At 43.0% G+C, this 10270-nt stretch overlaps 1 protein-coding gene across 1 annotated transcript; it reads right to left on the reverse strand.

Moving 5' to 3' along the window:
• Positions 1-234: 234 nt before the first annotated feature.
• LOC148325728 (uncharacterized) lies at positions 235-6734 on the reverse strand. Its single transcript, XM_088310417.1, has 6 exons — positions 5949-6734; positions 4291-4496; positions 4050-4220; positions 3791-3943; positions 3597-3663; positions 235-2373 (listed from the first exon to the last, which is right to left on the reverse strand). The coding sequence occupies exons 1-6, from the start codon at positions 6559-6561 to the stop codon at positions 806-808; spliced, it is 2778 nt and encodes a 925-aa protein (XP_088166543.1). The 5' UTR covers positions 6562-6734; the 3' UTR covers positions 235-805.
• Between the last annotated feature and the right edge of the window lie 3536 nt (positions 6735-10270).

Here is a 10270-nt window from a genome sequence, read left to right on the forward strand (position 1 = left end):
GACTAACTTGAAACACATGTTCACAACAACTACTTTTTTGGGGGTGGGTTGAGGGGGGGCTTGAATGGCGGCAGAAAATGTGGCCAGAATGACGGAAAGGTTCTCTGGCTGTATTGCTTAAATAAAAGTCAACAAGAGCTGTGGTATTACACAAGGCTACAGCATGTTTTTCGATAGAGGTTTCTAAATCCGGCTTCATGAAACGACAAGATTCAGAAGTGGTCGTGTAATGGTAGCTGACTAATGAAATACAAAAAAAGAACATGTCTCAACCTAAAGGTTGTTTGTTTAATATGTGCAAAGTACAAATGTATGAGAATAACGTTCTTCTACATTATCTGACCTGCTTCTTTCTCTTCAAATCCGCTTGAGTACAGTCTATATATTATTTATATACATATATGGAATCAATTGTATAAGTGTCACCCATCCATGTACGTGAGAGCAATTCTTCAGCTTACATAGAATTTTGTGTTTCCAACGTTATGCAAACACTTTGGGAAAATCCCATTTGGTTTCTGTTAAAAAAAACAAAAAAAGAGCCCCGACCTTAACCGAATTTAACACCGAAGAGTAGGTTATATAGAGATTCTGAGCCAACATTAATGGCCTCACAAATGTTCTTGTGGCTAAAACTTCCCATTTGTTATAGCTGCAAAGACAATGCAAACTTCTCAAATTTTGTAGTTGTCTGTCAGAATGGCATTATAATTTACAGCGAAATATGTCTGTTCTTTTGTGGCTTCCAGTCAGTTTGCTGAAATGGAATCCATATGGTGTGAAGTACGGTATAGAAGTTCTGATGTTATGCAGCCACCCAGAGGACTGACACTCCACTTCCTGCACGGTGGCTGACCTGGTTGACTCGTCCTCGTACACAGTCCAGCGTGAAGAACACCGTTGTGCCATTATGTACCTGGAAGGACGCCCGCAAGCTTAAACTGGCCCACTGACTACCCTCAGTCATTTGTCCGCCTACCTGTTGGGCCAGCGGGATGGGCCGTGTGCCCCTTCCCTCCCAGCCTGCTCCAGGTCTCTCGAGGTCATTTAGTTGGAGTAGAGTCACCTTGACCAGGCTGCAAGAGTGGATCAGTTTAAGGTCCAGTGCTACATTGACGGTGCCACTCTCCCTGAAAGCAAAATCTTGGCTGGATTTAGCAGACCCCTTGCCGGACAGCCCCATTTGAGACACTTGGGGACTGGTCTGATGGAAGAGCAAAGGCTTGTTTCGGACGGCCCCTGAGGGAAGGCCGGTTTGAGCAACAGAGGCAGAGATAGAGGAAGAGATAGCAGCAGGAACCCAAACCAAGCTGAGGCCACTGATGCCTGTGTCATCACTGAAGAAACGGACATTGCACTGGCCAGGAGACAGAATCTCAAAGGCCAACGTGTCTCCAGAATCAACTTCAGTCGCTCCAGAGAGAGAAATGGATGTGTCGCGATAGTGCACCCCTGGTTTGAAGGTCCGGCAAAGCTCCAAAACGGTACCGTTACGATTGAGGTATGCCAACATTTGGAAGCCCTCACTCACACACGCCTGGCCCATGGAGTACAACGCCTGCTGAAATACAAAGCGCACAGTACCACTTTCTGCAAAACGGATCCCGCGGCCGTCATGAGTCAGAACCACCACGTAAGGGTCCGAAGTGGAAGTGATACGAAAGGTTGCGCGATGATTTGTATGATAGTGAGCTGACAGCTCAGCCTGTGCCGTCATGGCGACGGCACCGGTGTCATGGGACAGCCACATGAAGCTCAGAGAAGGAGCTGAGGGCTCATAAAGACGCAAATCTCCATTGCTCTGGTTGCAGTGGTGGTTTGCGCTCCAAATGGAAGTGGAGATCACGTTTCCCGGTGCAACCTCTGCTACCGTGCTGATGCTGACGCCTCGGAAAGACCTCACTTCCTGTTGCTCAATTCTGACACCGCTGAGGTAATGACTTTCAGAGCCGTCGCTGACGTTCATATGCAAACACGCTTGAACAAAGCTGCGGCACCCGTGGTTCACGGAGACGCTCTGCTCCAGCCAGACCAGCCCGTGCTTCTTCATCACCATGTGTCCATCCTCGGCCGATGCCGGGCTTGCATGGTCCCCCGACTGGATGTAAAGCTGCACGCCTGGTGAGGCCAGGCTCTGGCCTTTGGTGTCAGGCAGACTCACACCTCCGGTCCAGGAAAGAGAGAGGACACTATCTGCAGCAGAGTGTCCAGAACAGACGGTGTCTGTTGTAAAGGTACATTCTGATGCCGCTGGTTGTCCTTCACACTCAGCGCAGGCCTGACACTCATCCATGTCCAAGTTGTAGAAATAGTCATGGCCACAAATGCCAGTTCTGGCATCTCGCTCGGTCATTCCCTGACATCTAAATCCACCTGGGAATAATATACAATAAAAGGAACACCATTAAACATATGAGTATGTACTGTGCATGTGCAACTCCCATCTAAATAGGAAAAAAACTATGCCAAGCACAAAGCATGCATGATGGAATTAGGGAGTTGTAGATATTCACCAGACGGACACTCTGGCAGCAAAGAAAAAGTTACTGTTAAATGACCTTAACCACATGCAATCCCAGAAACATTCAGTAGAGTAGAAGACGCATCAAAATATTCATCTATCCATCATCTAAGCTGCTTATCCTCATCAGGGTCGCGGGCGCGCCGGAGCCTATCCCAGCTATCTTAGGGGCGGGGTACACCCTGAACTGGTTGCCAGCCAATCACAGGGCACACATAAACGAATAACCCTTCGCGCTCACACACATACTAGGGGCAATTTAGAGTGTCCAACCAACCTGCCATTCATGTTTTTGGAATGTGGGAGGAAACTGGAGTACCCGGAGAAAATCCACACAGGCACGGGGGAGATCATGCAATCTACTGCACACAGGCAGGCCGGAGCCGGAATCGAACGCTTCACCTTTGAACTGTGAGCTGACATGCTAACCAGTTATGCAAACTATCCGCCTTTATAAAGGTAATAAAGTTTTTGCTTTACACTAATTACAAAGTTGGCGAAACTATTTAAACTCTTTATCAAATTAAAATAAAAGTATAATACTTTGTATTGTTGATTTGCATAACCTACTATTATCGATTTTGATATTGTGACCTTTAAAGAGGTACAATATTGAATTTGAAGTATTTCTATACATTTAATAATGCAAATTGGGTTAACCTAAAAGTGAGCTCAAGCCTAAAATTAAAGAATTAAGCAACTCATAATAGGTGTATCGCTAAAATTAGACAAAAAGTTTTGTTGACTCCTTCAATCAACATAAGACGAATTACAACAAAAAGGGCAATTTTAAGGTACATTTGCAAATTGTGTTCATATTCTTTTCGTTATTTCTTGTGTTTTCTATTGTCTTGTTCATTGTATTCAATGTATTGAGAAATTGCTTAGACTCTGATATTTTCGTTGCTAATCTTACCACTCACCAAATCTAGTACAAGTCCAGTTGCTTATTTTCCTTTGCCTAATATCATCGGTGCTACAGCTTACAAAATCGTTCATGCTCACTGCTTCACATTCTGCCATATAGGTCCAGAATACATCAATCAGTAAATTGTGAAGGGCTTTCATTTGTTACCTGGTGTGTTGATACATTTGTGATGATCCTCACAAAGGTCAGCAAGCTCAAGGCATTCATCTCTGTCCTGCAACCACAATTGTACACTTAACTGTGTGCTGTTGAACCCAAATCAACTAAAGTTGTTTTTTCTCCCTCTTCTGACCCACTGCACAGTTTCCAAACCAGCCAAACGACAACCGCTTCAGTCTCACCTGACAAATTCTGTCTGTGTGGACTGAACACTGGGCAACCAGGAAGAAGCCGGCAGGACAGACGGTACATTTCTCACAGCGTGGATGACCGCTACTGAAGTCACAATATTCCTCAGGACCACATCTCCCACAAGTCCCAAGGGAATGACCCACCTGGTGGACATCAAACACATTGGTCCAAACTTGCAACTCTGAGCAGCATTCTACAAAACTGGACCTCATGAACGTTATTCTGCAGTTTATTATAATGAATGTTTACCTCCATGACACTGGCTTCTATGTCCACCTTGTGCAAAGAGATGGCCTGTTGAACTCGATGAGGCCCGCTTGGGTCACTCAAGACTTCCCTGTGGCTGTCCAGCTCCTCTTGGAGGTTCTGCATGGACATTTGCTTGATGGTGTCCATTAATATTTTGTACTGTACATTGACCTAGAACACAAAAATCAGGTCAAGCAATCAGTACGACTATCACTCTGATGTGTATCCATGAACATCTCACTTGCTCCATGTAGTCATGCATTTTCCTCTGTTGTGACAGTATTTCTCTCTGCTGGTGGATCAGCTCCCCGTGTTGCTCGCTGAGTAGCCGATGCATCTCTTTGACGTCTTCCTGCTGACCCTTCAAAGCCTCAACTACCTTCTCTTGGTCCTTGGACAGCTGCAGCTGCAGGATGACAGCATCATCGGAGGGAACATCATTGCTCCCTGCAGCAAGAGAGAGAAGCGTCCGTGTTCATGATTTTCTCAGTTCACAAATTGGCTTGGACACTATTCAATCAGTCTTTGATTGATAGGAAAGAGATCTTCCCCACTTTCACCAGATGAATTAATTATTGATCGATTTGCTTCTACCAATGAGTTAAAAGGCTAACTTTGCAGGATTCTGAGAAAAAAAAAGTTGCAATCACAACAGTGGTTTCTTGGCTTCTCCAATATTAGTGCGTTCTTCACTGCACTGGAAAACATAAGCCAGACTCTTTGAGTGTGTAATTGGTGTCCAGTTTTAGAGGTTTACCAGCCTTTGTCTCAGGGTGTTACCAGGTTCCATGTGAATGGAGATTAACGACTTGATTGAAAGATTTTCTCAGAGATACCTGATACATACACAATGCCAATGTTGTCAAATCTGTCCCTCTTTTTTTCCCTCCTCCACCTTGCTCTTGTTCTTAAAGATAAAGATAAAGATGTCCTTTATTAGTCCCACAATGGGGAAATTTGAAATTCTTGTTCAAACTATCAGTACATCAACAAGCTCTGTAGAAGCCTGAAACGATCTTGATTATTGGAATCAGGTGTGTTTGAAGTAGAGAGAAATTTAAAAGAGGCAGGATACGGCTCTCCAGGAACCGGAGTTCCCTATCCCTGTTCTGGAGCTATCTATCCGGAGTGCTTCACCACGTTACTTCAATGAAAGAAAAAAAAACTTTTTCTAAGGACACCAAGGCAGACCACTTGTGATCAATGCAAAATTATGAGAATGAAATAATCTGGATGAATGAGAATGTTCACAGTCAATACGGAATTAGAACCAAGGATAATGCTTTATTAACTTGAGGTTAAAAAACAAAAGAAAACTGCACACACTACACTGACGGGTGTCCACCAGTTTCCACTCAAAATGGGAGGTTGGCGTGCAGCCATCACGCGCTGAAATGTAATCATTGCTGGTGAAGGGGCGGGAGTGGGTTGCGCGGCCGTGATGGCCAGGACCGAAATACACCAGCTGCTCTGGAAAATTCACATATATTACCGAAATACCCGACAGCCACCCCACCCCTGATTGGAAGATAAACTTAATTGTTTTTGTTTTGTTTTTTTTTTTTGTTTTTTTTTTTGCTTCAGTAATGGAATTCATCTTCAAATACGGCATATTTTACGATCTGATGGTGTTCTTAAGAGATGGAAGAGCTCACTTAAATTCCCACTGAAGGACCAGTTTGAAGCTCATCGCTTGCTACTGTATTGTCTGCAACTTTGTTTTTCATCCTGAGTGCGAGTATAAACACATTCTGCCATCACAAACATCACAATCCTCAATTCCCTATCAGGTTTTATGGCATCAACACTCTAACACTGCCAAGCAACGAGTACATTGATACAGCTCTTGTTCCTTATACCAATACTAAATATAATGACGTTGAATATTTTAACACCAACCTGATTTCATGTCACATGTCAACTGTATCCATGCACCGCCTTCTGATCGCTCCTCCATAAATTGTGCTGCTCTGTCTCTTACATGAACCGGTGAAGAATTCCCTCTTGCGTCGTCTCCCTTTTGTGTATTGCAGCCAAGGCAAGGTTTTGCTTTTTGGTGCATCCGGAGATGCCCGTTACAGTCACTCCCTTTGCATTCCCGTGACATATCCCTGTCATCGGGTGTCGGTTGACGATTGACAGTGGTCGGGCAGGTTCCGCCCGCACAGCCAGGATGAAACACTTCAGCGGTGATGGTTCTCGGATTGGTCCTTCTTGTAGCATCAGTACCAGTTTGTTGCACAAAGCCTCTGATTTGATGGTGAGTGTTGGTTTGGTGATGATAACGAGCATCCTGTTGGTAGTAATTGGGGTAGGCTTGTCCTTGCCTGGATTGTGTTGAGAGGTGAAGTTGTCGTCTGGATACTGCCGCGTGAGTGTCCGTTAGCCCTTGTGTTGCGCTCCGGTCCTGGTTAGGGAGGCATCGAGGCCCCCGGCACATTTCGGAAGCACTTTCAGATCTGTTTAGTAAAAAAGTGAGACTGAGTAAAAGCATAGCACATGCATATGCCATGTTGATATGCTGGAAAGTAGAACTCTGTGAAAGGTTATCTTCTTCTGAGTCTTTGGTCTGTCTTCACTTGGTAACTGTCCATCTATGTAACAAGCAACTGATCTGGAGCTTTCGTGCTCTCAATGGTCTCTGCCCCCTTTTGCTCCTTGTGAAAGCTGCATGCATGGCCCACATGTGGCGTTCACTGCACCTAATTGGCAACAGCTTTCGCTTCAAGTCTTAAATTAACCCGTAGCTTTCCCGGACATGCCACTCTGCCAAGTCACACCACAAAACATACTGTATGCTTTGGGGCTCTTCTGCTCCAAATTAGCTGGCTACCAGATATCGGCCCAAATGCTCATAGTCAGCTTGTGTGATTTGAGCCGAGATGTGTAAGGGGTGTGCACTGAATTTCCCAAAAGTGAAAAATACAAGTATGTATCGCTCTATTTAAATCGATTGTTTGTTTTTAATATTAAAACCTCTCGTGGTGAAATCTCATTCTACGGTAAATACACATCAGAAGTGCCTTTCTTGTAAATTATGTTATTAATATGTTATTACTGTGGATTAAAGAACACACAATTTACAACTCATTTAATCTTCTATATACCTCACACAAAACACTCTTGAATGCTTCTCCCTCCTCCCCTGCTCTCTCTGAAAAACAATAGGAGTGGTCAAACATGTGTTTGGATAAATGTCTACAAAGCTTTTGTTTCCCCTAACTACACTTTTCTCCGTTTCACATTTGCACATTTCTACATAAAAAGTGAATCAATGTTTATAGTCTGTTTTCAAACGCAGACACACATGCCGATATTAAAAGTATGCATTTGCAACAATACTAATACGGACAGTACAATATTTACCATAGTTAGCGAGCCTATTCAAGAGTTAAATTTTCCATCCCGCCGGCTATGTTTCACAGCATCCAGTGGAGAGTAATGAGAAAAGAGTGAGAAGCTCCCAACCACACAAAAGGGAAAACATGTTGATTTTACTGCGTGCAGGAAACACTTTGGGACTCCTTTCATGCAACTCAGTCTCAATAAAACACTCTTCAATGCGACGCTCTTGGCTTTGGCATCTGTCTGTTTGCCGCTAGTTGTGTGTTGGTTCATTTGTGAGACCACAGAACGGGAGAGCGGCAGCAATCATTTTAATGAGAGCATGGAGTTTATAAGCAACATGTGCTTTGATTAGTTGATGCTTGGGGCAATGAGTTGCAAGCTCCCTGTATATCCCGAATATACAAACAGGTGGCAAATGAATGGGGGAATAAAAACCTCTGATTGATTTTAATGCGAGTGTGGTAGGTCGCGGCCACTGAGCATTATGTGTAGACAGGTGAAAAATGACTTTGCTGAAAATGCATCTCATTGATCCAAATATGCCACTTTCATATGGATCTCATCAGACCACCTTATCGTTTAATGGACTGTGTGTTTATAGTGTATGTAAACAAAGGGAGCCCTAAGAGCTTCGGGGACATTCTCAAGGCTGAAATGACTGAGCTGGATTCAAGGACCTATGCTTTATATTTTAGGTCAATATAAACATGAAACAACCCCCCCCCCCACCACCAAAAAATCTGAAATATGTGTTTAGGAGATTATTCTTCTAGTATGCATCGGAATGTATGTTTATGGTGCCCTCTTTGTAAGGAGCATGCATTTGTGGGATAAGCAGCACAACGGGTAAGTGTTAGCTTGCATGCATGCGGAATGTGTCAAATTGAAAAATAAAAAAAATAATAATAAATAAATGTGACGTGAACAGGCTTAAGAATAGTATGATACACACTGGCAAAACATGTTACAATAAAGAAATAAATGACGAAAATTATAACTTATTACTAATAAACATCTTGTGCTGTAGTCGTGCTGTTTGTTTGAGGTACTATGACCTTAAAGGTTCGCAATTATAAATTACAAAAAAAAGTGTTGGGGAGCCATATAAAAATAGCAGGTTGCAATTCAATTTGTATCATAATCAGCTGTGAAACTTTGCAACCCTTGATTATTCCTGTGCCCCAGTTCCTGTCAGCGTGCAAATAGTGCCTGTGTCATTTTATTCTGAGAGAAACCCCAAAGCGGTATGATATGAATTAACTTTAGTTACATTCTTGCTGAAAATACGACCATGTGAGATGAGCTCTTGCCACATGGTCCGTGAATGATGTTTTTTGAAGTTGGAGAATCTTACAAGAGGTGATTGGGGCAAATCGCTTGGAGTGCACCTCACCAATCTGGGAATGATCTGGTCACCCTTGGCAGCCTTTGAGGTGAAAAACTCGAGGTTGACACGGTGATGTGAGGTCATCGCATCTGGATTTGACCATGGGTCACGGCCACAGATTCCGTTTAAAGCGTATAAGCCTCTTATTGTATAAGAGTGACTCGCCAAGTTAAGCATTACTTACGTCTGACTGAGACAATCACAGCCCGAGGTTTGATTCATTATTGTGCGCACGAGCTGAATGAGAGCAGTCTGAAGAATAGGATCAGTCATCATCATGACATCAGCCATAAACGTCATGAAGTCCTCCTTGCCATATGCTGGAACTGCAGTTTCTTCAAACGGAATTGTGATTAGATTCTCAGCGTTGGAGAAACAAACGGATTTAAACTAATACCACTTGACCGAATTTGATCCATTTTCTGCTTTACTGCCAGTGAGCCAAAACCAAAAAAAAAAGAAGAACACGACACAATATTATCCTACATGACAGTCAGACTCAATTCGGTTCTGATTATGAATTCTTCTTTTTTTTTTTTTTGAGACTGTCTGTATGATGAAGCATTATTGGATGAGCTTAACGTGGGAGAAGTGAGATTGTGAGTTACCTGTGACCTTGTTTAGATGAATGAACAAATATCCCCACAGACTTCAAACGTGAGTTGAAAGAAATATATGGACAAACAAACCCATAACACATATTTTCAATCTTGTCGTGTATTTTGCAGTATTGGGCATGTAAATGACAGTGAAGGCAGTTCGTCAATACTGGCCGTCCGTCACCGACGACTGACAGACTGGATCTGAATGAAATAATGATGGCCTGATGGTGACGGCCTGGTGGGTTGGCCATTGGCAAATGACAAATTCTTACGCCAACAACCGAATTTTATTGCCCTCACAAACACAATAAAATGCTGTATGAAACAACCAAAAGTTGACATCTTTGTTGGTTTCATTTTTGGCTTCTGTTAAAAAAAAAAGCTAAACAATTCCACCCAATGTCTGTAGACAGCTGTGTTACACCCGCAATTTAATGTTGGCTGGTGAATAACTTCAGTTCAGGTTCAAAAAATCCTCGCTCAGTGAAACATACATTATCTACAACTATAAGACACACATTGGAATTAAAATGTGGTCACTCAAGACGTGCCAGGTTTTCACTCTCAGCTGATACTTGATGATGTGACTAGGTCTGTAACAAGACATAAAGATATTGCCAGATCTAAAAGAATGAATAAGAATGAGCTTTACAAATATTAAAAAAAGAAAACTTTATTATTTGCTCTCCTACTTTCAGATGAACAAAACATTCAATACATGCTTCATGCACATGAGCCCACATCCCGCCCCATAAACTGCTGGGCTAATGGCATACCCGGGGCTATAGGCTTTTGTTGCCATGACGACCAGGGATGAATGTGGGTCAACCTGCATGTTGTTTATCTGTAACCCAAATTTGTGAAAAAGGTGGATTATAAATCCT

The sequence above is a fragment of the Idiotropiscis lumnitzeri genome, chromosome 12 (genome assembly GCF_059441095.1).
Source record: "Idiotropiscis lumnitzeri isolate Australia: NSW breed Sydney's pygmy pipehorse chromosome 12, RoL_Ilum_1.0, whole genome shotgun sequence".
Taxonomy (NCBI): Eukaryota; Metazoa; Chordata; class Actinopteri; order Syngnathiformes; family Syngnathidae; genus Idiotropiscis; species Idiotropiscis lumnitzeri.

What these genes read in the sequence shown, in the direction of transcription:
- LOC148325728 (XM_088310417.1), bottom strand. Translation starts at nt 6,561, where the DNA reads ATGGCATATGCATGTGCTATGCTTTTACTCAGTCTCACTTTTTTACTA. An exon ending in TGCATGACTACATGGAGCAA is followed by an intron (nt 4,221 to 4,290) that starts GTGAGATGTTCA and finishes TTTGTGTTCTAG; the next exon opens with GTCAATGTACAGTACAAAAT. An exon ending in TAGAAGCCAGTGTCATGGAG is followed by an intron (nt 3,944 to 4,049) that starts GTAAACATTCAT and finishes GATGTCCACCAG; the next exon opens with GTGGGTCATTCCCTTGGGAC.